General features: G+C 41.6%; 3 protein-coding genes across 6 annotated transcripts in view; 1 reads left to right on the top strand and 2 right to left on the bottom strand.

The window, feature by feature from the left end:
• Positions 1-8372: 8372 nt before the first annotated feature.
• Positions 8373-16229, bottom strand: BCL2L15 (BCL2 like 15). 2 transcript variants are annotated; one of them, XM_014588241.2, is made up of 5 exons: positions 16013-16229; positions 12216-12451; positions 11792-11922; positions 9123-9347; positions 8373-8482 (listed from the first exon to the last, which is right to left on the bottom strand). In XM_014588241.2, exons 2-5 carry the CDS (start codon positions 12340-12342, stop codon positions 8465-8467), a joined length of 501 nt encoding a protein of 166 aa, XP_014443727.1. In that variant the 5' UTR covers positions 12343-12451; positions 16013-16229; the 3' UTR covers positions 8373-8464. The 2 variants fall into 2 exon arrangements, with proteins under 2 accessions (XP_014443727.1, XP_006149685.1); XM_006149623.3 differs by lacking the exon at positions 16013-16229 and having other exon boundaries at positions 12216-12754.
• Positions 16230-20811: 4582 nt separating this feature from the next.
• Positions 20812-27894, bottom strand: part of AP4B1 (adaptor related protein complex 4 subunit beta 1) — a 14214-nt gene continuing 7131 nt past the window's right edge. For 2 of the 3 annotated variants that reach the window (XM_006149625.3, XM_006149624.3), the window contains exons 7-11: positions 27575-27658; positions 26730-26833; positions 25337-25544; positions 23507-23788; positions 22282-23248 (exon numbers count right to left, since the gene is read on the bottom strand). In XM_006149625.3, the coding sequence (XP_006149687.1) occupies positions 22821-23248; positions 23507-23788; positions 25337-25544; positions 26730-26833; positions 27575-27658 (1106 nt within the window). In that variant the 3' untranslated portion in view covers positions 22282-22820. Of the gene's footprint in view, positions 20920-22281; positions 23249-23506; positions 23789-25336; positions 25545-26729; positions 26834-27574; positions 27659-27894 lie in introns of those variants that run through there. The other variant, XR_001370441.2, reaches the window with a different exon arrangement.
• Positions 24219-25327, top strand: LOC102468864 (spindle and kinetochore-associated protein 2-like). Its single transcript, XM_014588219.2, has one exon. The coding sequence runs from the start codon at positions 24309-24311 to the stop codon at positions 24672-24674; it is 366 nt and encodes a 121-aa protein (XP_014443705.1). The 5' UTR covers positions 24219-24308; the 3' UTR covers positions 24675-25327.

The raw sequence follows: 27894 nt of genomic DNA on the forward strand, positions 1-27894 counted from the left end.
GCTATAGGGTACGTGCGCTCGCCAGAAAGACAGAGAGAGACAGAGAGATAGAAAGCAAGAAATCACCCCCCAGGGGGGATGGCCATGCCGCAATCCCTTCTCCTCCATTCTCCTCTTGGGATCTTGGGCACGCATGCACACGTGCCCGGCGTGAGTTTAAGCCACCGGGTCCGGGACTCGAACTGTGGTCGATTACGTGGGAGTCCAGCGACATAGCCATTATGCTAACTGCTGGTCCCTCTCTGTTTTTCTCTTGCAAGTGCATATGCCCTCTGGAAATAAAAAAAAAAAAGGTATTTCATAATTTCTCTGTCCCCTTAGAATGTCCTCACTTTCAAGAAAAATAGAACTTTTTCAATTATTTATTAAGCAAAAAGATGCTTAATAAAATAAATGGTAACTACTTTCCTCGAGTCCTTACTTCAGAACAATTTTTCACTAATTTTCTTCTCTCGTTAGGGAGGGAGGGAGGGAAGAGAGGTTAGTCTAAGAAAGAAAAACTTGCATAGATGTCTCCATAGTCCTTTTACTCCAAATTTAAAGATCTGTAAATAGTGTCTTAGTGGAACTGAAGACTTTTGTAAAAGCCAGCAGCAATTCTTAGGTGTTTGTTCTCCTGTAAAACCAAAAGGTATAGAAACCTTGTGAAATAGCCAAACCTCAAAAACCCACTTCGCTACAAGGCCATTTCCTGAGCAGACCACTCAAGCAAGCAAAAAACAAACTAAAGGAGAAAACAAAAAACTTCAGTTATTTTTAACACATGTAGCTAGTACTCAGTTTTTCTCACCTCTTTCTACAAGTACTGGAGAGCAAGAGGAGCATAATGCCTTTTTTTTTTTTTTTTTTTTGGCCATAGGCCGCATGTGCTTGCCTGAGAAACGGAGAGAAAAAATGAGAAATCACCCCCAGGGAGGGATGGCCATGTTGCGATCCATTCTCCTCTAGGGATTTTGAGCATGGACACACATGTACCCAGTGTGATTTTCAAATCACTGGTCTAGGACTTGAACTGTGGAATTGACCATGTGGAATCTGGCACCTTAATCACCCCCTGGAACATAATGCCTTTTGATGGAGATTGTACTGACTCATTTGTACCTTGTGGGAAGAAAGCAAAGCTGAGGTGAAATAAGTCATGCAGTGAAGGTTGGCAAACACCCGAGGAAATCTAAGAATGTTTGATAAAAGATTTAAACCAGTCTAGCATAAACCCTAGGTGAACATAATAATTCCATCCAGTGAAAGACTCAAAAACATTTTGCTAAAACCATCAAGGGGAATTCTAAGTGGGGATGAAGCTGTGAATGAACTTCTGCAGGGGAGTGAGGAAGGAGCCAAGTCTTGATGCTGCCTTGTGTGGCTCTAGTGTTTGGTCAGAAATGTCAGGACAAAGAGAGAAGTGCTGGTCACATGTCATGTTGGCACCAGAAGATGGCATAATGGTTACGTTGCTGGACTCCCACGTAGTCGACTGCAGTTTGAGTTCAGGACCCAGTGACTTAAAACTCAAGCCAAATGCGTGTGCATGTGCGTGCCCAAGATCCTGAAAGGAGAATGCAGAAGAGATGGCTGCATGGCCATCCCCCCGGGGGGATGATTTCTCACTTTCTGTCTCTCTCTCTGGCGAGTGCATGTGCCGCCCTATGGCAAAAATCCCTCTCAAAAAAAAAAAAAATCTTTATATTCAGTTGTGGACATTTTATTAGTTTTTTCACATGCTCCTTGTCTTCCTTAAGTTTATTTAAGAGTTTATTCAAAGGAGGACATAGGGACCAGCAGTTAGCGTAATGGCTATGTCACTGGACTCCCACATAGTCGACCGCGGTTCGCGTCCCGGACCCGGTGGCTTAAACTCATGCCGGGCGCGTGTGCGTGCGTGCCCAAGATCCCGAAAGGAGAATGGAGAAGGGATTGCGGCGTGACCATCCCCCCTGGGGGGTGATTTCTCGCTTTCTATCTCTATGTCTCTCTCTGTCTGTCTGGCGAGCACACAAGCCATATAGCGAAAAAACTTCTCCAAAAAAAAAAAAAAAGGAGGACATAGAAAATGCCCCTGTAGTTTTATTGAAGTCAATGACAGTGTCTTCCCTGCCTGTGTGTTATCTACAGTGCTTAACATGGTCTTGGGCATACCTAACACAAGTCTATGGTAATAAAGTGGCTGGACTGTGGAGAGAGCCCCGACTCTGACTTGGCTACTCGCATACCTGTCATTCCTAGTGTCTTGCCTGGCACAATCTAAGCTTCTTGTCTCTGGCTAGGCACTATCATGCTCAGAGCAGATGGGCCTTCCTACAGGGAGGCCCAGGAACCTGGCAAAGAGTACTTCCCCGACTGCTGCTGCCCTAGCAGTACGGCTATTGTTATGAAAGGAAGGATGTCTCTAGGACAGAGTCCAGTTCCAAAGAGCTGTGATGCCCAATAAATTACCTTCATCTCCAGGACACATTTTCTTCTCCTTTTATAAATGGATGGACACAGAAGAGGCTTTACAAGTACCTCTAAAGACACTTGCTTGATTTGCTTATGTTTTTACATCATCTACAGTACGAAAGTTCTCTATGTGCCACATTCTGTGACCTCATCAAGCTCTTCAGGTTGCTCACTGTAGACTTCACTCTGGGCTTCCCAAATGTCACACAGGGAATCATGCTCTGCCTTCAGTTTCAGAATCCTCAAGGGGCCGAAGTCAGCTGGTAACTTCCAATTGAAGCAATGGAGGAGAAGGGATTGCTGCGTGGCCATCCCCCTGGGGGTTGATTTCTTGCTTTCTATCTCTTTGTCTCTCTCTGTCTGGCAAGCGCACATGCCCTATAGCAAAAATCTCTGGCAAACCCCCCCAGAGAAAAAACCCCTAAAAAAAAAAAAAAAAAAAAAAAAAAAACCAATTGAAGCAATTACCTTTTTTCCCTTCTCTTTTTGCTAGAGGGCGTATAGACTTGCTGGAGACACACACACCCGAAGGTGAGAAAGCAGCCCCCAAAGGGAGTGGCCACACAGCCATCTCTTTTCCTCCATTTGTCCTTCGGGGATTTGGGGAACACACACACACACACACACACACACACACACACGTGCCCAGCTGGGTCCAGGAGACAAACACACAGTCATGTGGGATCCAGCTGCTCTAACCACCATGACACTGGCTGGCCCCTTTTTCTTTTTTTAATAAGAGTCAGGACTTTTGGTAAGGCTTGACTTCCTGTTCAAAATATAATCTGACCTGGGGCCAGCAGTTAGTGTAACGGCTATGTTGCTGGACTCCCATGTAGTCGACTGCGGTTCGCGTCCTGGACCCAGTGGCTTAAAACTCACGCCAGGCGCGTGTGCGTGCGTGCCCAGGATCCCAAGAGGAGAATGGAGGAGAAGGGATTGCGGTGTGACCATCCCCCCTGGGGGGTGATTTCTCGCTTTCTGTCTCTATGTCTCTGTCTGTCTGGTGAGCACACACATCCTACAGCATAAACCTCTCAAAAAAAAAAAAAATATATATATATGATCTGACCTGAGAGCTTATCTGAGTCAATCACGTATTCATTCATGTGATAAATACTTATAATGTCCAGGTACTTGCAAGAGAATGAGGAGGAGGAGTACTGTGGAAATGTAAATGAACTGTATCATTAGAGTATCCTTTATTCTAGTAGGGAAGATAAGTACACAGGTACAATTAAAGGCCATTTGTCATAAGAACCTTCATAGCCATACAGAAGTTTGGGAAGGCAAAGAAAATTTCCTGTTCAGGTTACCTGGATAGCCTTCATGGAAGAAGGGACAATTCAAGTGGGTATTAAAGATGACTATGAGAGCCTAAGAAAAAGTAATATGAAACTGAGAACAGTAGGAAGATGGAAGTTTTAGTGAGTGGCTCAGTTTTACTATATCACTGGGTTTGTAGAGAGTTATGATTGATGAATCATGACTCAGACTAGAAGTGGCAATTGGGGACAGATTCTAGAGAAATCTACCTATCAGGCTGAAGAATCAGGTTTTATTTGTTAATGGGGAGCCACTGAAGGTTTTTTCAAAAATAACTTTATCGAGATAATATTAGTATACAATCAACTACACATTTCAAAGTACACAGTTTGATAAGTTTTACTATCTGTATATACCCATGAAAACACTGCACAATCAGGGTATTGATCATCCTCAAAAGTTCCACTGAAGGCTTTTAAGAAAATGGTAATGGGGTGGAGGGTGGCAGGTGGCATGGTGGTTGAAGATGCTGGACTCCCACTTTACCAATCGTGGTTTGAGTCCCAGACCTGGTGGCTAGCTCTCACTTTCCCTCTCTCTCTTTCTTGCTCGCTCTGTCCCTCTCTGGTCAAGTTATAAAATAAATAAATAAATAAATAAAGTTAAATAAAATAATTCTTTTTTGTTGTTTTTGTTTTGTTTTTTGCTATAGGGCGCATGTGCTCGCCAGACAGAGACAGAGAGAGACAGAGTGACAGCGAGAAATCACCCCCCAGGGGGGATGGCCACGCCACAATCCCTTCTCCTCCATTCTCCTCTTGGGATCTTGGGCACGCACGCACACGCGCCTGGCATGAGTTTTAAGCCACCGGGTCCAGGACGCGAACCGCAGTCAACTACATGGGAGTCCAGCAACATAGCCATTACGCTAACTGCTGGTCTCAAATAAAATAATTCTTTAAAAAGAAAACAGTAATCGGGACTAGTAGATGCCGTAATGGTTACGTCGCTGGACTCCCACATAATCTATGTGTCTCGAATCCTGGACCCGGCAACTTAAAACTCACACTGTGCCCAAAATCCCTAGGAGAGAATGGAGGAGAAGAGGTTATGGCGTGGTCATCCTCCCTGGGGGGTGATTTCTCGCTTTTTGTTTCTCTGTCTCTCTCTTTCTGGTGAGCACATGTGCTTATAGCAAAAACCTCTTTAAAAAATCCAAAAAAAAAAAAAAAAAAAAAAAGAACAAAGGAATAAGTGAAAATGACTAATTTGGTGAGTGGGACTGGAGGGGGAAGAAGGTAAAAGTGACTGAGTTTTTGAGCTAGCTGGATGGTAGATAAGAAAGACACACAGAGGACCAGTAGATGGTGTAGTACTTACAGCACTGGATTCTCACAGTGCTGACCAAGGTGCAGAGCCCGAACCCAGTGGCTTGAAAATCACACCAGGCGTTTGTGCGTGCATGCCCAAAATCCCAAGAGGAGAGTGGAAGAAAAGGGACTGTGGTGTGGCCATACACCCTGGGAGGTGGATTCTTACCTTCTCTCTCACTGTCTCTGTCTCTCTGTCTCCAGTGAATGCATATGCCCTATGGCAAAAACCTCTAAAAAAGAAAGAAAGAAAGAAAGAAAGAAAGAAAGAAAGAAAGAAAGAAAGAAAGAAAAAGAAAGAAAGAAAGAAAGACAGACAGACACATGGAAATGAGATTATTTGTGGACATGGATTTTGGACAAAGGGAAATAAATGATATTTACAAATCACATGAGTTCCAGATTGCTAATGGCACACAGTACTTAAAATATCCCAGGGACTGGACTAAGCCCTTTACAAAGTGTATTATTCCATTTATCTCTCACAACTGTTCTATGAAGCAGTTACTAAATCATCTTTATTTTACAGGCGTGGAAACTAAAGCATAGAGGAGTTAGGTCACTTGCCCAAGTCATGACATCATCAGCCTATCATGAAACCAAATTGTTAAAATCAGGCAAAGGTGAATGCATTCTTGATTTCTCGGTTACAATGTCTTCTTTCTGCAGTCCACTCACTTAGGCTCTTCTAAAATAGGGTGGCCAACCAATAAATACAACGCCCAGGCCAGGCTGCTTCATTCATGTGCCCGATGCAATCTCCAGGCACCATATCTTCAAATCTCATGATGCTGCAGTATACCTGGAGTTAAATGTACAGCTTAATGTTTTATGGGCAACATAAGATAAAACAGATAGCTGTCGTGGGTAAAGGAAGAAAGAAAAGAGGAAAGGCAGGCTGCTGGCCTCTAATACTTAAAATTCAATGTATAGATTACACTTACTAAAACTTTGTTTAGTAAGTGTATAGACAGAAAAATATTTCAGAAACAACAGCAGTAGTGAAGTGATAATAGTGAGTTTTGCCTAAGAAGTCAAATACCACAAAACTAATCATCCTGAGTTTATGGTAATATAAGGGACAACAAAGGAATACAGAAAGTATTTTAATTGGTAACAACAACGAAAGGCTAATTACTACTGAAGAGAGACAAGAAATTTCATTTCTAGATGACTAATTTGTTTATCTGGGAATAAAGAAAATAAACATAACTATAAAGAGCAAAAATCTATCTATCTATCTATCTATCTATCTATCTATCTATCTATCTATTTGGAGAGGTTTTTGCCATAGGGCGCGTGCGCTCGCCAGACAGACAGAGACAGACAGAAAGAAATCACCCCCCAGGGGGGATGGCCACGCCGCAATCCTTTCTTCTCCATTCTCCTCTAGGGATCTTGGGCATGCTCGCACACACACCTGGCTTGAGTTTTAAGCCACTGGGTTCAGGACGCGAACCGTGGTCGACTACATGGGAGTCCAGCAACATAGCCATTACGCTAACTGCTGGTCCCGCAAAAATCTATATTAACAGCACTGTATTTTTACTTCTCTGCACTTAGTGGGGCCAGAGAGATGGTTTGCCAAGGGAAAGTCGTTAGCTTTGTTAAACTTTTGCCAAAGTCATTAATGCCTCTCTTCATAAACAGGTATGGCAGTGCTCTTCCCAATATTCAGGTACATAGTCTGGTTTTTGCAGTATTTACCTGATGGTTGCCTACAAATCTATTAGGTTATTAAGAACTATTTTGGGGTAGAGCAATTATGGAAACCATAAGCTTTGCTTCTATCACTCTCACGTACAGGACCAAGGAAATGTATACCCTATCAACTACATGGGAGCCATAGCACTCTCTGATTGGCTGAAGGCCTTAGAGAAAGTATGGTCTATGCAAGCACTAACAAAAACTCCCAGACTGAGTTCTGAAAAAGAGTAAATATCTTTAAGGTTAAACCCTACCTACAACTTTGCAAAAATGGTCAGACCTGAAACAGACTTTAAATTGCTCAAGGAGAAGTGTTCATTTAGCTTTAGAGGAGAAGACAGCATGCTTCTTCTGTAAAGGGCCGGCTAGTATTTCAGACTTGACAGGCCATATGGTGTCTGCCGGAACTATTCAGCTGTGCCACTGTATTGTGAAGGCAGTCATAGACATTATATAAATGAGTGTAGTCTCATTCCAATAAAATTTATTATGAATATAGAAAACAGGCCAGATTTGGCCTATGGGCTATAATGTATCAAGTCCTGCTCCAAACTGATGGTTCTCAAATTGTTTATGCATCAGAATCATCTGTGGTAATGGTTGAAAAGGTAGGTTATTAGGCGCCAGTATACCCCCAGAGAATCAAAATCTCTAGGGATAGGTCCTAGGAGCAGCAATTTAATAAGGGCCACAAGTGGTGTATGAACCACACTTTGAAAAACGCTGTGGTATGCTATAAGCTTTATCTAAGCTGGGCGGTCCTCCTGTCCTAGATGTGGCTGGCACTTCCTGCATCCTGTGACAGTTAAACGAAACGTAAATATTTTATCTTCCTCTGACCTTTCTAGGTGGAGAGTAGATAAACAATTTGTTATCTTTGGCTTCCAACCTCTAGAATGTATAAAGTAAGTCTCCTCAGGTGAAACTGACATCAAATTTAGGAATGATTTTAAAGAAAATTCTCAACATAAAATTTTTTCAATTAAAAATCTCCTTGAAGGGGACCAGCAGATGGCATAATGGTTATGTTGCTGGACTCCCATGTAGTTGACTGTGGTTCAAGTCCTGGACCGAACAATTTAAAATTCAAATTGGGTATGTGTACATGCATGTGTGCTCAGGATCCTGAGAGGAGAATAGAGGAGAAGGGATTACAACAAGGTCATCCCCCCTAGGGGGGCAATTTCTTGCTTTCTGTCTTTCTCTTTCTCTTTCTCCAGTGAGTGCACGTGGCCTGTAGAAAAATACCTCTCTCCAAAAAAAAAAAAAAAAAAATTGATTCTCTGAAGTCCTTTAGATTTCAGAATGATTAGACAAGATCCTCACTAAAGGACAAGGGTAAATCTGAAGGAATATTCTCCCATCTTCTCAAAATATCTCTAGCAAAGACCTGTCCTGATGCCTAGAATTCCACTACTAAGTCATTCCTTCTGAGTCTGGAGGTCTTTGCTTCAACAGAACCTCATTAAAACTCTTGTTAAAACAGAAAGTATAAGACATCTGTAGGACTTCAGGAATTTCTCTCAACTTTAATAATCACTAGAGAGTAACTGATTCAGCTGAGTTCAATTCTGACCAAATAAAGAAAGTAGATTTTTTTTGTTTGTTTTAATTGCCAGAAATCAATCACCCAATCCATCAAAGGGGAAGTGATGTTCTGTCTGGGGAATAGCTTCATCTCTTCTTCAGCTCTCCAGGTTTTCCTAGGAGGGATAGTAAAAATCCTCCAGTCAAAGAAATGGTCATCAGGAGCTCCCTAAGAAACCAGGGAAAGTACACAGATACCTGCAGGGAGTGAGGCTCTAACTAAGGCTTCTGCTGATCTGAGAACTGGAGGAGAGTGCTACATGACAGCAGAAGTTCTAATAATTACCAAGACACGGGCTTAGAAGCCTCCTATAGTTATTGCTACAATAGATGAGCCTGGCTGCTTTTGTTAGATTATATTAAATAACTCAACACATACCTAAAGATATTAGAGAAAGACCCAAAACTTTACCAAAAGGCAGACTGAAATCAGGCTGAGGTTGTAACTTCACTACCAATAGATGACTACATGTAGGAAGTAGAGATCAGCCTCACAGAGTCAACCGTCAACATTTTACACAGCACAATTCTGGAGTCCAACCCCCATAGGCTGAGCTTCTGTCTGCTCTTTTCTCTCAGGGTAAGACAATCCTGACATTTTTAACAAAGTAGGGAAAATGCCCGGAATTGCTGGCAAGGAAATTCTGTTTTCCTGCTTAGTTTCCGACTCACAAAAGGGTCATGAATTAAAGTTCCAGGTATTAACACAAGTACAGTGCAAATGCCTAGCAAAGCCAGGGGCCCCAACATACTTACCCAACCTCCCTGGCTCTCAACATACTCCCGGATGGCTGCATTCCCATTGATCATACTCGTCATAGAGATAGCCACCTGTCTTGCCATTTCAGGAGTGATGCGGGCCACATACTCAATAAGTTTCACTGATACTGCCAGACAGGCTCTCTCATAAGCAAAGCTGGAATCCTGTGCACACCAGACCTTGCTGAGAGAGTTCACTGTGCCCTGGAATGTATCTCCTACCTGAGAAGAAATAGGACATATCACTGAAGCATTACTCAAAAAGCACAGAAGGATGGAGTACAGGAATCCAGTGTGTTTCTCAGTGAGCCATGCTCTTTCTCTTTAGTAAATTTAAAAAATAGAATATTCACCTAGGATACTGGCTTGTAAACACCATGCTCTATTCAAAGAACCCAGAGCTTCCTGGAGAATGACTGATTCTAGGCTGGGGCATGAAAATATAAGATCTATTAGAAATTAAGGAAGTACTCAAAGAATGATAGAGTCATGAAAAAGACACAGTCCAGGGCTAGGTCCATGGCCTGGTTGTTGAGGGAGCCAGATCTCGTGTTGCCGACTGCACAGCTTGAATCCCAGCCTCAAATACACCAGATGCCCCAAATCCTGACAGGATGGAGAAATGGAGAAGGGATTGCACTCACTCTCCCTCATGTGCATACATGCCCTCTAGCAAAAATAAATAAATAAATAAATAAATAAGAGACAGTGCAGATCAAAAAGATTCCCACTAGCTAAGTCTACGACAATCCAAGCATCTAAGGAAATAATGATAGTAACAAATTATAACCCACTGAAGAATATAGGAATTTGTGGGTTCATGCTGATATATTGGGTCCTTAGGAAAGTCATGATGTATTTTTATTTTTCTGTGTAAAAATGTGTCATGACTTTTCTGACAACCCAATAGAAACAAAAAGATTTAAATTATGATGATACATAAGATATTTACATAGTTTCAAAGTAACTATCTCTGAAATACTTATTACTAAGGTGAAAGAGTACAGTAAAGAAGGCTTACAGATACCATCTTTTCTTAAATTATTTTTATTTAAGTTTATTTATTCATTCATATATTTTAATTTGACCATAGATACACAGAGAGAGAGAGAGAGAAAGTAAGCGACCAGGTCCGGGACTCAAACCATGGTCAGCCATGCGGGAGTGTCCAGTACCTTACCCACCATGCCACCTGCTGGTCCCACCATCTTAAGTGATTCAAGTTAACAACACCAGGGCCAGCTATGTAGTACAGTGGTTAAGTACCATTGGGAGCTTCATCTCACATGGCTTAGTGCAGTTCAAGTCCTGGGCTCTATGGCTTAGAAAACAAGCTGGGCATGTGTACCTAAAATCCTGATGGAATGGAGAAATAGAGGACAGCCTCAGGGTAAGTAATTGTAAGAAGTCCAATTCTGGGGTCCAGCAGTGGCATAATGGCTATGTTGCTGGACTCCCATGTAGTCGACTGGACCCGGCGGCTCAACTCAGTTGGGCGTGAATTATGATGATATAAAAGATATTTACATAGTTTCAAAGTAACTATCTCAGAAATACTAATTAATTACTAAGGGTATAATGATGAATGAGACAATCGATAATGAGATATGGTGGGAACCAGCAGTTAATGTAATGGCTATGTTGCTAGACTCCTACGTAGTCGACCGCGGTTCGCGTCCCAGACCCGGTGGCTTAAAACTCATGCCGGGCACGTGTGCGTGCGTGCCCAAGATCCCAAGAGGAGAATGGAAGAGAAGGGATTGCAGCGTGAGCATCCCCCCCGAGGGGTGATTTCTCGCTTTCTGTCTCTATGTTTCTCTCTGTGTGTCTGGCGAGCACACACGCCCTATAGCGAAAACGTCCCAAAAAAAAAAAAAAAAAGACATGGTAAGTGATGAGTTCATATTAACTGTTACTGTTGATATCAATCAGCAACATCTCCTAGAACACTATCTATGGTCTTTATATGTAATACAGATCCAAGTGCTACTGCAGTAATCTGTAATCAGCATTCTGGTAAAAATGCAGCGAGGTGCCATAAGGACTTAGGTCTCATTGCATCAGACTTGTAACTGCCTCTCCTCCCCATGTATATATATTTTACTACTGGACCCTAGCGGGGAAAGATGTTCACTCCCAAAAAATAAGTATTAAAACATGTATAAAAGATACTTTGCTAAGAATAAAGTGTTATAGGGGCCTGCAGGAAGTATGGTGGTTAAGGTGTTGGACTTCCACACGACCGACCACAGTTCACATCCTGGACTTGGAGACTTGGTTTTTCACTTTCATTCTCTCTCTCTTCCTCTCTCTCTTTCTCTGGTCAGATTTTAAAATAATAATAATAATAAATAAAATTAAATAAATAATCCTTTAAGAAAAGAATAAAGTGTTACAGATGTGCTGTATGTGCACTAAGCACAACTCTGATGGAAAACAAGTGAGGACAAGCTAACCGTTGACTGGCCTATGCCAAGAGCTTTCCAACTTTATCACTCAGATTTTGACTGACTAGCAGTGGGGAAATTCTTGCTGTATCTCCTTGGATGAATATAAGCCTCTCAAATCTTTTACAGCCATTCATAGTTACAGCGGCACAGGAATAGTAAGAAAAGATTTTTGAGATAGAAAAGCAGCAGCAAACAATAGCAAGATAGACACTTCACCTGTCCATGAATGGTTTCTGCAATGCTTTTGGCAGAAGCTTCCAATTCTCCCTTGAATTCTTCATTTAACTCGTCACCCAACATCCGAAGGCGACCAGCAATGATAGCCACATCGAAAGAGCAAGCTTCTCCTAAAATGGAGGAAACACGTTTGTCACAATGTTTGAAGGGATGACAAGTCCTAGAAATCTGGGAAATGGGGAAGCATTTTCTAATCTTTTAAACAACTTTGGCATCATTCTTTCCCAAGAACTTCAACGTTCTGTCAACACCAATAGTCAAAAATGTTCCTTTCATTGAGATCTCCTTCCCTACAGGTGTTGCTGAAAGCTTAGGTTTGCCTTTTGAAACAAGCAGAATGAAAGGAAGCATACTCAAATACTCTAACTGATCTGTAATCGCCACTGCAGGTCAGGAAGCTTACCTGAATCTGGTTCATCTACTGAGCAGAGGCTTCGGTTAGAAACCTGCGGTGCCGGGCCTAACAAGTCCATGAGTAGAGTTTCCACAATGCATTCAGTTTGCTCCTCAAAAGTTCGGGGGCTCTTCATTTTAAATATTTGCTGCTGAGTTTTTCTTTTCCAGAAAACAAGCAATTTTCAGATCAGCAGGATAGAAACAGGTAAACCAGCAGATGTTTCTACTTCTTCTTGTAGTTTCCTAATTGGATACGTAGTCGTGAGCCTTTCCCAACAGCTATCTTCTAAAGTAGCTGCTCTGAAAGAGCTTTCCTCTGAAAAGCTCCTTCACACGGAACTGGGGAGACTTGTTCAAGACGTTAAGTTCCTTATCTCAGAACCACGCCCTAGCTAGTCCATAGATTAATGAATAACTTTTATAATTATTGATAGGTGATCTACAACTGAAATAGAACTGAAGAGGATCTGTTTAGGTAATTTCACTAAGAAATACTTCCAGGGCCAGCCAGTGTCATGGTTAAAGCAGCTGGATCCCATCTGGCCAACTGCATGGGTTGAGTCGGACCTGGTGGCTTAAATATCGTGCTGGCTGCATGTGCCTGTGTGCCCCAAATCTTCAGAGAATAGAGAAGAGATTGCAGCATGGCCATTCACCAGGGGAAGGGGAGTGCTTTCTCATTTTCCTTGTCTTCCTCTCTTTCTCTCACTCTCACAAACATACATGCCCTATAGGAATTTTAAAAAAAGGAAATACATTGGGGTGAGCAGCTGGGATGGTGGTTACAGTGCTGGACTCCCACCTGGCCAACCAGAATTCCAGCCCCAGATCCAGGAGCTTGAAAAATCATACCAGGCTTGTGTGCCCAAAATCCCAAGAAGAGACTATAGGAGAAGGGACTGTAGCATGGCCATCCCTCCAGATGTGTATGGGGAGATGATTTCTTACTTTCTCTGTATTACTCTGTCTCTCTCCAGTGAGTACACACACCATATGGCAAAAACTTAAACAAAAAAAAAAAAAGAAAGAAAAGAAAGAAAGGAAAAGAAAATAAAAGGGAAGTAAAGAAATACTTCCTGTTGGGCCAGTTATTGTGGCATCATGGTAACACAAATGCGCTACAAGGCTGGAAACCATACAGCAACTGCACGTCCAGATCCCTGGGTTGGCCTGAGAACATTCCAGGTACCCAAAATCCTGAAAAACCGGGTTAGGGGATCATAGTGTGAAAAAACAGGGTTAGGTTTTGTGTAAGCTATAATTTTTTTTTTTTTTTTTGGAGAGGTTTTTGCTATAGGGCGCGTGCGCTCGCCAGACAGACAGAGACAGAAAGCGAGAAATCACCCCCCAGAGGGGATGGTCACGCCGCAATCCCTTCTCCTCCATTCTCCTCTTGGGATCTTGGGCACGCACGCACACGCGCCCGGCATGAGTTTTAAGTCACCGGGTCCAGGACATGAACCACGGTCGACTACGTGGGAGTCCAGCGACATAGCCATTATGCTAACTGCTGGTTCCCTGTAAGCTATAATTTAAAAGGAGGTTGTTGAGGTTTTTTTAAATGATTATTTATTCATTCATTCATTCATTTTAATCTGACCAGAGAGGAGAGAGAGCAAGCCACCAGGTCTAGGACTCAAACTGCAGTCAGCCATGTGGGAGTCCAGCACCCTTAACCACCACACTACCTACCGGCCTCTAAAAGGAGGTGTTTAAGTTATAATAGATTAGCACTCAACTTCTGTTATGGCATTTATTTGCTGTCATACAATGATTACTTGGCACTACAAATAACACAAAAATGAGAGAGGTACGGTTTTGTGTTCACAGAACTTAGACTTCAGCAGAACTGACATAATTTTCTTGTGCTAGTGAGATAACAGTGTTCTATGGGACTTTAATAGGGACACAGATATAGGGAATTAGGAAGTCTCCCTTAAAGTAGTTAAATCTGAGATGAACTTTGAATGGTGAGTAGGCATCATTGAGCAAAAAAGAGGACTAACACTGTTCCAGGGGGATAATATATATAAAGGGATAATACAGGGATAATATATATAAAGATTGGGAAAGTGAAAGAAAAAAAAAACTTGAACATTTGAATAACTGCAAATGGGATAATACAAAGTATCTCACAGAGAAATTATGAAGATTAGATTAAATAATGTTATGAAGAATGACCAAGTACTGTTCAGTATGCATGTAGTAAAAGTTAAATGTCTTCTTTTTAAGCCCAAGGCATAAGGGCTAGAATGAAAGGGATATGAGAGTCACTCTCTAATTAAAGGGTTTTTCTTTAATTAGGTTAGAATTTTTTTTTTTTTTTTTTTTAGGTTTTTGCCATAGGGCACATACACTCCCTAGAGAGAAACAGAGAGAGGGAAAGTGAGAAATCAGCCCAAAAGAGGATGGCCATGCTGCAATAATTTCTCCTCTATTTTCCTCTCAAAATTTTGGAAACACACACACACACACACACACACAGAGGCTCTGTGTGATTTTTAATCCACCGGGTTCAGGACTCAAACCACAGTCATCCATGTGGGAATCCAGCATGCCACCTGCTGGTCCCATGACTCTATCATTTTTTATAGAGACCTTAGGACTGGACACTTACCTGTTGTGGCTGCCTTCTTAATACAGCTAAGACCAGATTCTGGATCTGGATCTCAGAAATAGCATTTAAACCTATCAAAAACCTGTCACTCAAACCTGTCAGATGTAGTGATTTAACAGTTCCAACTAATAAGAAATTTGAGCATAAGCAGAAAGTAAGGGGCTGGCTCCTTAGTACAATAGCTAAGCACTGTGCATTGGGAGCTGGATCCCACATGACCCTCTATGGTTCAAATCCCAGACCCACCAGTATGGAAAACATTCCAGGTGCATGTGCATGTGTGCCCCATATCCTGATGGGATGCGGAAATGGAGGAAAAAGGATTGCAGCATGGCCATGTCCTATTGGAGAAAGATATTTTCTTTTTTCTCTCTCTGGAGAGTACACATGTCCTCTGTCAAAAAAAAAAAAAAGAAAAAAAAAGAAGAAGAAATAAAACCCAGTTAAGTCAGTTGTTCAGAATAGAATCTCTCTTTTTTTAAAGGGAAAATCTTTAAACTATATTTATTATTATTATTTTAATATTTCCATAGAGAGACACAGAGAGAGAGAGAGAGAGAGAAAGTGAGAAAGCAAGCCTCCAGGTCCAGAACTCTAACCACATGGTTGGCCATGTGGGAGTCCAACACCCTTAACCACCATACTACCTGCTGGCCCCCAGAAGGGAATTTCTATCTTGCAAAATAATCAGAAACAATCTTGTCTTCTATCCCATTCTACACACCTATTAGAATGGCCAAAATTGGGACCAGCAGTTGGCATAATGGCTATGTCGTTGGACTTCCATGTAGTTGACACCGGTTCAAGTCCCAGACCTGGTGGCTTTAACTCACACTGGACACATATGTATGTGTGCCCAAGATCCCTAGAAGAGAATGGAGGAGAAGGGATTGCGGTGTGGCCATCCCCCCGGGGAGTGATTTCTTGCTTTCTGTCTCTGTCTCTCTCTGTCTTTCTGGCGAGCACACGCGCCCTATAGCAAAAACCTCTCTCAAAAAAATAAAAAAGGCAAAATTCAAGACACTGACAACACCAAATGCTGACAAGAATGTAGAAAACCAGGAACTCATTCATTGCTGGTGGGAATACAAAATGGTACAGTCACTTTAGAAGACAATGATTTCTTACAGTATTAAACATATCTTACTATAAGATCCAGTAATTAATACTCCATAGTATTTACTCACAGGGAGTTGAAAACTCATGTCCACACAAAACATGCAGATGGATGTTTATAGCAGCTAGCAGCTTTATTCATAATTACCAAAGTTTGGAAGCAAGATGTCCTTCAGTAGGCATATGAATAAATAATCTGTGGTACATACAGACATTGAAATATTATTCAGCATTAAAAATAAATGAATGGGGCTTGTGGGTGGCATGGTGGTTGGGGTGCTGGGCTCCCACATGGCCAGCTGTCCTCCCCTCTGGTCAAATTTTAAAAAGAGAATAATGATAATGATGGATAAAGTTAAATAAAATCATTCTAAAAAAAAAAAGCTATTGGGAACCAGCAGTTAGCGTAATGGCTATGTCGCTGGACTCCCACGTAGTCGACCGCGGTTCGTGTCCCAGACCCGGTGGCTTAAAATTCACGCCGGGTGCGTGTGCGTGCGTGCCCAAGATCCCGAGAGGAGAATGGAGAAGGGATTGCGGCGTGACCATCCCCCCTGGGGGGTGATTTCTCGCTTTCTGTCTCTCTGTCTCTCTCTGTCTTTCTGGCGAGCACACGCGCCCTATAGCAAAAACCTCTCTCAAAAAAATAAAAAAGGCAAAATTCAAGACACTGACAACACCAAATGCTGACAAGAATGTAGAAAACCAGGAACTCATTCATTGCTGGTGGGAATACAAAATGGTACAGTCACTTTAGAAGACAATGATTTCTTACAGTATTAAACATATCTTACTATAAGATCCAGTAATTAATACTCCATAGTATTTACTCACAGGGAGTTGAAAACTCATGTCCACACAAAACATGCAGATGGATGTTTATAGCAGCTAGAAGCTTTATTCATAATTACCAAAGTTTGGAAGCAAGATGTCCTTCAGTAGGCATATGAATAAATAATCTGTGGTACATACAGACATTGAAATATTATTCAGCATTAAAAATAAATGAATGGGGCTTGTGGGTGGCATGGTGGTTGGGGTGCTGGGCTCCCACATGGCCAGCTGTCCTCCCCTCTGGTCAAATTTTAAAAAGAGAATAATGATAATGATGGATAAAGTTAAATAAAATCATTCTAAAAAAAAAAAGCTATTGGGAACCAGCAGTTAGCGTAATGGCTATGTCGCTGGACTCCCACGTAGTCGACCGCGGTTCGTGTCCCAGACCCGGTGGCTTAAAATTCACGCCGGGTGCGTGTGCGTGCGTGCCCAAGATCCCGAGAGGAGAATGGAGAAGGGATTGCGGCGTGACCATCCCCCCTGGAAAAATGTCTCTCTCTGTCTGTCTGGCGAGGGCAATGGCCCTTAAAGTAAAAACCTCTCAAAAAAAAAAAAAAAAAAAGCTATTAAGCTATGAAGACCAGGAGGAATTTGGATGATAATTGGACTTTGGATGATAACTAATGAGGTAAGTTCTTCAATTACAATGAATGTACCACTCTGGTCCAGGGGGATGTTGATAATGAGGAAGGCTGTGTATGTGTGGGGGTGGAGAATAGATGGGAAATCTCTACCATCCTCTCAAATTTATTATAAACCTAAAACTGCTTTTTTTCCCCCAAAATTTTGCCAACAGGTGCTTGGCAGAAAAAGGGAGTGGTAAGAAAGCACCCCCATGTGGAATAGTCTTGCCACAATTCCTTCTCCTTCATTTCTCTCTTCTTTTGGGACTTGGGGCATGTACAGGAGTCCAGCATGTTTTTAAAGCCACCTGGTCTGGGATCTGAACTGCATGGTCAGTCATGTGGGATTCACTTAACCATTATGCCACCAGCTGGCCCTAAAACTACTCTTTTTTTTTAGCTTTTTTTTTTCCCTTTGGAGAGGTTTTTGCTATAGGGCATGTGCGCTCACCAGAAAGACAATGACAGACAGAGAGATAGAAAGTGAAAAATCACCCACCAGAGGGGATGGCCATGCTGCAATCCCTTCTCCTCCATTCTCCTCTCGGGATCCTGGGCACGCATGCACACGCGCCCAGTGTGAGTTTAAGCTGCTGGGTCCGGGACTCGAAACGCAGTTGACTACATGAGAGTCCAGCGACATAGCCATTACACTAAACTGCTGGTCTCCCATAAAACTACTCTTAAAAGAAAATCTTAATTAAAAAAATTTATAAATTGCCTGTGACCAGCAGTTGTCTGTCTAGTGACAGCATGGGAGTCACTGGATTCCCATGTAGTCGCCTGTGGTTTGAGTCCCAGATCTGGTGGCTTAAACTCACGCTGGATGCATGTGCATGCGTGCCCAAGATCCTGAGAGAAGGGAAGAGAAGGGATTGCAGCATGGCCATCCCTCCCAGGGGTGATTTCTCGCTTTCTGTCTCTGTCTCTCTCTTTCTGGTGAGTGCACACGCCCTATAGCAAAAACCTCTCCAAAAAAGAAAAAATTATAAATTGCTTTTGGACTAGAAACAGAAATTATGATCCTGTGTAGTTAGAGAGCCATTTTCACTTGTCGTTATCTATCACTCATTCTCTCTAGAGATAAAAAGGCTGAAACTTCAGTTACTAACAAGTAGGCTCTATTGTTAGAAGAGCCCTCAGAAAATTCTAAGCCAGGCTTTTACACTTAGAGCCCTCACTGACAATTTAAGAACTCTAATAAATACATTTATAATATATTCCCAAAACAATATACAAAACCAAAAAATGTTTAAAAGAGACCATGTTAAATAGCTTGCCCAAGTTCACACATCCATAAGTGGGAAAACTGAAATTGAAAAAAACAACTCTTACCTCAAATTCAAGATTTTTCACAACAATAAACCATCTTCCTCATTTCGCTACTGATATGTTTATGGGTAATGCCATCTTTGGGACCTAATCTTGACTCCTTTGCATTATCTTATATAATCAATGTTGTAAGGCTGTAGAAACAGAGTACAGACCCTCATGGGCAACATAGAATAAATTTTCCTCCTTTGTTTACTTCTCCCTGGGTCTCTAATGCAGCACCCTCTAAACCATCCCTTACCTCTCAGCCCACATACCTTCACTCACAGTTCTCATAGGGTGCTCTACTTATTACTACACAGTAATGAGGCCAGAAATGTTTTACTGTTAGTTGTTTTTCTTACCACCCTCCTTCCACAACAATTTTCATCCCTCTCCCAAAACCCTTGTCTCATATTGTTATTTCAAAGTCTAGGATCTTGTCATCTGCACCAGATGTGTATGTGGATGAAGCCCCTTAGATGCAGCTCCTCTGGAGACCTGTAACCAAGAAACAAGTCACATGTTCCCTCTCCCCCAGACACCCAATATCTAAGAAGGGACAGGACAGTTGTAAGAGGACTATATACAAAGAATAGAGGGAATAATATTTGTTTAAGTTTGTTTTTGTTTTTCCTTAGGGTGTGTGCACTTGCTGTAGAGACAGTGAGAAGGAAAGTGAGAAATTAACCCCTCTGGGGAGAAGCTCACACCACAATCCTTTCTCCTCCATTCTCCTCCTGGGATTTGGGGCACACATACGTACTCGCCCAGTGTGATTCTTAAGCCACTAGCTCCAGGACTTGAACCACAGCTGGTCATGTGAGAGTACACTGCTGGTCTCAGAGGAGAATAATATTAAAGGGTTAACTTCAAGGTATACTTGAGCTTTGGTCATCTTGTTTATAAATCAGTAAATCCAGGCTACAGAAGAAATCAGCTCTTCATTGAGTTAATTTTTAAAAGTGTACTCTCCAAAAGCAATGCTTTCATATTCTGCTATGGATGCCTCTTACATTACAAAAAAATAACAAAATAGAACTTAATATTCTAAAAGCTCTAACAGCTGGGATCACTTCAGTAACATTATTTAACACTTGCTGAGCCATACCTACTTTTCTTTATATTGACATTTCATTTATAGCTTTTAAATTAAAAAGTCAATCAGTTTACTTAATTTCTACCACCTGTACCCTGTTCCCTTATTCTACTTTAAATCGAAGCACTTTACACTTCAATTTTACATCTTCTAGAATCTAGTTAAACATTCATGGTTTAACTGAGTGAATAAAAATACAGAAAAAGCAACTGTGAAGCTGCTTCCTCCCTTTCTAGGCCCTGTGGAGATCCATGATCTAGATCAGTGGTTCTCAAATGAGGGGCAATTTTGCCACCCCAGACCTTTGATGAAGTCTGAGCACATTTTTAGTTGTCACAACTGGGGGTTCTACTGACATCCAGTGTATAAAGGCCAGTGATACTGCTAATTACCATCCTATAAGGCACAGGAAGGCCCCCCATAACAAATAATTATCTGGCCTCAAATGTCAATACTGCTGCTTTTAACAAATCCAGGTCTAGATGGAATTCCCTTTTCTGTATAGTTGGTATAATAAAACACACTTCAAGTATTTTACTAAGTAATACCATGTGGCAGGCACTGTGTAGACTGAAGAAAAGATAATCATTGTCCTTAGAAATCATCCCAGTAGGGAAGATCCTTCAACAAATGGCTCACAAAACCCAGGCCCTTACCAGAACATTCAATACTGTTATCTACTCCTATGAAGAGACTATTTGAGAGAAGTGATGGGTGAAAAATTATCTGAAGAATATGTAGTCTGTCCTTGAATTAAGCAGGATGATGAAAGCTATATACTTGGATCATGTTAAGTCTTTGAAGGAATGCCTTTATTAAGCTTCATGTTGAAGTTATGCTTTTTTTTTTTTTAAAGAGGGATTTTTGCTATAGAGCACTTGTGTTCGCCAGAGACACAGAAAGCAAGAAATCACCCTAAGGGGGATGGCCACACCACAATCCCTTCTTCTCTATTCTCCTCTTGGGATTTTGGACATTCTCTCAAATGCATCCTCAGTGTCAAGCTGCCAGGTACAGGACTCAAACCATGGTCAGCCATGTAGGAGTCCAACAACGTAACCATTAATGCCATCTGCTGGTATTTGCTCTTTGCCTTTAATGGAGAACACTGTAGGAAAAAAATCATGTGAAATCCTTTACTAACTTCCTGTAAGATCTTTTACATATCATTTAGTGCCACCTAAGTGAAACTATTACATGTAAATTTCTTTTAGAAACTAAAATAGGACTGTTTGTTTCTGAGGACAATTCCATTACTTTTCCTCTTCACTACAACTGCCACATCACCTACAGAGCCAAACTTGAGGCTCAACAATATCATCTATGTAGGTCCTTACAGCCTGAATATTTGTGTACGTCCCCACCTCCAATCCTAGTGGTCTTAACTGATATTTTAATTTTCTCCATTCCGGATTCTCGCATATTCTTGCCGTATGCTGTCTCAATTAATGTGTAAGATGTAGTCAGGTATGAATAAAATAAAAAGGATGAGCAACAAGAAACAATTACAATAATACTTCTAGATACATGTACTGACTTCTTTTTGGTGGGAGATTTTTACTACAGGGCATGTGTGCTCACCAGAGAGAGAGAGAGAGACAGAGAGCTAGAGAAGGACAGAGAGACAGAAAATAAGAAATCACTTCAATAGCCACATTGCAATTCCTTCTCCTCCATTCTCCTCTAGGGATTCTGGGTACGTGCACACATAGCCACCTGGTGGAGTTTTCCAAGCCACTGGGTCCAGGACTTGAACCATGATCAACTACATAGGAGTCCAGCAGCACAACCATTATGCCATCTGCTGGTCCCTGCACTGACTGTTCTAACAAACTGAACCAGATCCCTAATGAAGGCAGTGAGGGTCACCGAAAACTTCCTAGAGGAGTTCATGACTGAGCTGAATACTAAAAGATAGACTAGCTGTTAATTTTAAAAGAAAGAGAAATTCTCTAGGCAAGAAATAAGAATAAGTTGGGAACCAGCAGTGAGCATAATGGCTATGTCGCTGAACTCCCACGTAGTCGACTGTGGTTCACCTCCTGAACCTGGTGGCTTAAAACTCACGCCAGGCGGGTGTGCGTGCGTGCCCAAGATCCCGAGAGGAGAATGGAGGAGAAGGGATTGTGGCATGACCATCCCCCCTGGGGGTGATTTCTCGCTTTCTATCTCTATGTCTCTCTCTGTCTGGCGAGCGCACATGCCCTATAGTGAAAAAAAAAAAAACAAAAAACAAAAAAAAAAACAACCTCTCCAAAAAAAAAATAGAAAGAAATAAGAACAAGTGTTAAGACACACTGGGCACATGCACATGTTTGCCCCAAATCCCAAAGAATGGAGAAATGGAGGAGAACGTATTGAGGCATGTCCATGCCCCATTGGGGAGTGTTTTCTCCCTCTTCCTGGCAAATTTAAAACAAAAGGCAAAAAATTGGAAGGTGTTAAGGCACAGAAGTGAGAGAGAACCTGGTACATGCTGTATTTAGGGAATTACAAAGGGTTTGTTTTGCCAGAAGGAGAGGGTATTTTGGGAGTGGTGAGACATGACACTGAAGAGGTACCATAGATGCCACACTAAGGACTTTGGACTTTGGCCTGATAAGCATGATTGGAAATATGAGAACAGTCAGGAGTTTACTATAATAATCCAAGGAAGAAAAGATGACCCCCACAAATGATGACAATCCCTCACCCCCATAAGTTTCCACAGATGTCAGGCATCTTTAATTAGTAACACAATCTCTAAAATCGATTAGAAAATAATCCAAATCCTATTCTCACCCATTCCCTTACCAATATTAACTCTAACAATATCGCTATTCCATTAGAAAATGGTGCCAACAGGCATAACGAGAACAATGAATAATCTTTAGACAAAATCATAAGAATCTGATTCCTACATTTCTCATTCTCTTTTGCATATGATATAAGCTGGACTTAAGCTGCTCAACAAGTGATTAAGGAATTCAGATAGCTCTTCATCTCACTCAGGACAAGCAGCAAGCGTCGTCATGACTTTATGTCTCCAATTGTTCCAATCACAGTTTCTAATACAGAAATAAAACTGTTCAGTGTCTCAGTCCTTGCCTCATTTTGTTTCACAGAGATCTGCATTTCCAAGTTCTCAGGCTCCAACAGCAGTTCAGTTAAGAACAGGCAGCCAGTATCATCCTGAGCACTGAGGTAGGCTTTCCATGGCTGAGCCCCAGCCCTGCTCATTGCAATGGTCTGGATGTTCACTACTTGCAGAGCCATCTGGAGGGTGTCAGGATGGACTGCTCTCTGCCAAGGCAACACTTGCTGATGAACAACTTTGAGGCTACGCCACGTTTTCTCAAAATACTCAGCAGTAAGCTGGCAATTGGGGACTAACGTGAGGGTTCCAGAATCAGGGAGTTCTTGTTCCCTCTCCTTGTTTTCTTCAGGAATCAGAGGTCCTAAAAGAGTCAGAAAGCTTGTATGAGAGATGTTTTTAATCTGTAGGAATTATATTTTTTAGATAAATTCCCAAAAGTACACAATATGACTTTCAAGTTTGGATAAATGGCTCACATAACCAATGACAGACTTCTTCTTTGCTTACAAATTTTCAAACTCAGGGAACGGCTTGAGATTTAGTTAGTGTATTCTCTAGTTTCTACCAGTCATTGCAAAAAATTTATCATGACAAGATAAAAAGTAAGGACGATTTTTACCTGATGCAGCAAAGGATGCACTATTAGGATGCTCTGGGCCATAACGCTCTGTCCCTTGGCATTTAGAGATAGCTGCCCAACGGGTTTTGCCATAAATGGGCACCAGTGTGTTGAAGTCTGAGGCCCAGCTATTCACTGGTCTTTCTGCCTGATCCTCCAAAAGTCCAAGAGAAGGGTCAGATTTGGGGCTACACAGGACCCGCTTAACTTCATCAATGCCAACTAAGAGGAGGCGATAGTAGAAGAGACCTCGGTCCCGTACAGCCATATCCTTTTCTTCCTCTGATGTAAGGAAACAGACTGAGTTACTTAAAAAGAAAAACATTTAGCGGTCGGCAGGTGGCGTGGTGGTTAAAGGTGCTGGATTCCCACATGGCTAACCACAGTTTGAGTCCTGGATCTGGCAATTACTTTCTCGCTTTTCCTTTCTCTCTCTCTCTGTTTGGTCAAATTAATGATAATAATAATAATAAATGGAATTAAATAAATAAATAATTCTAAAACAAAACAAAACAAAACAAAACAAAAAACTCCTCCTACCCTTATGCTAGCCAAATGAATGGTGGATGAAACACTAAAAAGCATTAACATTTTCTTCTCAGGTCTCAGATGTGACTTACCAAACAATGAAAGCTATGATAACTTTTACTAAGGGTCATAGTAAATACTATTTCCTTCTGAAAAACCTATTGCTATCATTTGAATATGCCCCCAAAATTCATGTAGTGAGATTTGGTTATGACAGAATTGAGAGGGTGAGACTTAATCGCCATTGAGGCCTGAGGAATGTCAACTATTCAACATGGAGGCAGAGGTCGATAAACTGGAACTGATGTTCCAGAAAGCTGACTCTGATCTGGATTATATTCAGTACAGGCTGGAATATGAAATCAAGACCAATCACCCTGATTCAGCACGCAAGAAAAATCTAATTACACTCTTAAAGGAATTGTCAGCTATAAAATCTCGGTATCAAACTTCGTATGTACGCATTAAATCAGTTGCTATTAAACAGGAAGAGACTAAGAGCCGCATCTGTGCTACTTTGAATAAGACTATGACTATGATACAAGAGCTACGAAAACAAACAAACGTGGAGCTGGCACCACTGACGAAGAAGAGAAAACTGCAGCAGAGCAATTTAAAATCTCACATGCCAGAATTATGAAGAAATAGAATTGCAGAGTGGAACTCCAATGGAGAAGAGAACAATTTGAAATTTAGGAAGATGTCTTTTTAACACTTGATGAGTAGAGGCGGGGGGCTGTGAAGGAGGAGGTTTGCTTGAGACTAGAAAATAACGCCTTTTATAAAAGAGGAGACTATACGAAGGGCAGAAGCCAGGATCAGGTGTGCATGCCTGTAGTCCAAGACTGGGGAAGTTGAGGCAAAGGACTGTTAGTTTGAGGCCAGCCTCAACAACATAGCAAGACCATGTCTCAAAGAAAGAAGGGCATATATGCTATTATATATGAATATTATATGTGAATAAATATTATATATGAATATTATATATGGAAAAAAAAAAAGAATTGAGAGAGTGATACCTTAACCCAACTATGTTGTTGAAAGGTAAGGCACTTGGGAAAAGATTGGGATTATGGTCACTAGGGTCAGGTACCCATGACCCATGACTGACTCTAGGTGAGTTTATAAGGAGAAGGAATGAGACCAGAACAGAGCCACACATGCAGGTGCTCCTATGCTCCACCAACCTGTGTCCTAGACCTTGCACCACCAAACTATGAGCTAAATAAGCCTCTGTTCTTATACATCACCCAGTTTCAGGAATTTTCTGTTATTAGCAAGAGAACAGATTGAAACACCCACCTATGCAGTAATGTAACAAACGCCCCAGCATGTCCTGGCATTCAGCAGGTCGAGAGAGGAAAAGTCGCAGCAGTGCAGTGAGCAGCTCCATCTTAACAGCTGGAAATGTCTCTGATTTCACGTTCTCTACAAAGTCCTCTAACACATAAGGAGCATTGGGAATTCTTTCCCCATGGACCCCGAGTAGCCAAATAAGTGCCTGTTTCCCCTAGGGAAGGAAGGAATAAGAACAGGTACTTAATGCTTGGCTGTCTAACCCACAGGAGATAGAAAATTGCTGATTTTGCTTTCCTCTAGTACCAGAACAAAGAATATAATCTTTGATTTACTTCACCTTGCATTGTATCAATCCTACCCACTATTTCTACAACCAAATAAGAATGACATTCTAACACATGAGAGGAAATCCAAAACTTTTATAATCTATGTTGATTAAGCAATAAACGAGGTTTCCTCAGTTTGGACCTCCGGCCTAATTTGAGGTTTAGTGTTTCAGTGAAAGCTACTGAAAAGAATTTCTCTTAATTTTTTATGAAAGTGGTTATAACCTAGAATGTGTTTCCCAACCATCTTTGAAGCTTCTTAAAAATATACCCATTGGCCAAGCCACAGTATTGCATACTGTCTGACACTTCTACTTGGCAGACTGAGGCCATATGAGAGGCCTAGGTTTGATTGTTAGCCCATCCTAGCAGTCAGGTGCAGTGGCACACACATATAGACCCAGTTACTCAGGAGGCTGAGGTAGGAGAAATACAACATAGCAAGACTCTATCTGTATCTGTCTAGGTCCATCATCCCTGGATATTTAAGTCAACAGACCTGAGATGAAGCCCAAATTTCTGGAGAATTCCACAAATGACTCTTCTGATTCTCATTTCAGTTAAAAACTCCATGGTCTAAATTTCCGACTCCAAACTTCAAGAGAACAATGTATCAAAATATAAATCCTGGGACCAGCAGTTAGCATGATGGCTATGTTGCTGGACTCCCACGTAGTCGACCGCGGTTCGCGTCCCGGACCTGGTGGCTTAAAACTCACGCCGGGCGCGTGTGCGTGCGTGCCCAAGATCCCGAGAGGAGAATGGAGGAGAAGGGATTACGGCATGGCCATCCCCCCTGGGGGTTGATTTCTCGCTTTCTATCTCTCTGTCTCTCTCTGTCTTTTTGGCGAGCGCACACACCCTATAGCAAAGACCTCTCCAAATATATATATATATATCCTATTTTTAGCATTTACATGCCATCTACATTCAAAATAGAATCCAAGGTGGCAATCAAAGGTAAGAGTAACTTCAGACATGTGGTAGAAGAAATGCTTAGATTCTATTTAAGAGGGCAGTATCCCAAGCATCCCCCCTCTGCCCAGAAGTAAAGCAGAATTATAGTCTACCTCACTGTCCTGAATGTTCTCCTCACAGCCGGGCAGTGCCTGACACACAGCTTCAGTACACTGAGGACACAACCAAACCAGGTCCCGGAAAGTCTGCACCACCACTACAACAGAGTGCAGGATAAAAGAGCCCAGCATTAGAGTCTCTAGGCAGGAAGGACATGTATTCAAACTAGATTTCTAGCTGAATTTTTGTAAAATGGGTTTTGGCTGGATGGTCAATGATTATTTGAGAAATGGATGACATGGCCAATAATTTCTTGAATGAATGTTGCCCTGATTAGACTGATGTGAGGATAAATGAACTAAGGTATGGGAAAGCACCTTAAAAAATGTGAAGCAGATATAGTATTGCTGCTGTTGAATGATACTCAGAAGACAGTATAAATGGATCCACCATGACTGGGACTATTACGAGGCAAGCAAGGTGTCTAAAGTGCAAACTTTAAGAAGAGATACAGGGCTGGCACTTGCATGAACCTGAGAATGAATGCCTTCTTATATTTGATATCCTAGGCATCTTGCTTGCCTCACCCTATTCCTAGCCCTGGAAACCACTGCCTATAGCTTATTACCATTAAGTAGAAAAAGGGGTAAAGGAGGAGAAATAATAAAGCAAGCTCATCCTGGTACCTTTCATTATTTATAGTACAGCCTTAGACTCACAGCAGCCTGATGACTCTGCACTATTAAGTTTATAGGCCCTATGGTTCTCTAACAGCAAGAAGATGGTGCAAGGAGAAGTTTAAACTTCTATATCATTCATTCAACAGCAAATGTTTTTTGAGCAACTACTACAGGCCAGGGACTTGACAAAACAATAATTCTAGAAAGGTAGCTATTACCAGTGGTAATGTGTTCTTGCTGAAGCCCCAGTAGTTCTGTTAGAATCTGTACACATTGGTCTGTGTAAGTCCTGGCAATGCCACCTACAGAGAAAGGGAAAACAGAGACAAGGGTTAAGTCAGATACTAGGAGCTCATCCTAAGATCATTTCTCACCAGTCGAAGAAGACCGGAGATACCTAAAACAAAACAAAACTGCCCCTTACTTGATGAAATAAGACTCTAAGTTTGCTACAAAGGGAACTTTGGTAGATATGAAACATTTTTTTTTTCATTAACTACTAGAAAACGGAAAATTCATGGAAAAACAATTTCCTGCT

The sequence above is a fragment of the Tupaia chinensis genome, unplaced genomic scaffold (genome assembly GCF_000334495.1).
Source record: "Tupaia chinensis unplaced genomic scaffold, TupChi_1.0 Scaffold000270_2, whole genome shotgun sequence".
In the NCBI taxonomy this organism is placed as follows: domain Eukaryota; kingdom Metazoa; phylum Chordata; class Mammalia; order Scandentia; family Tupaiidae; genus Tupaia; species Tupaia belangeri.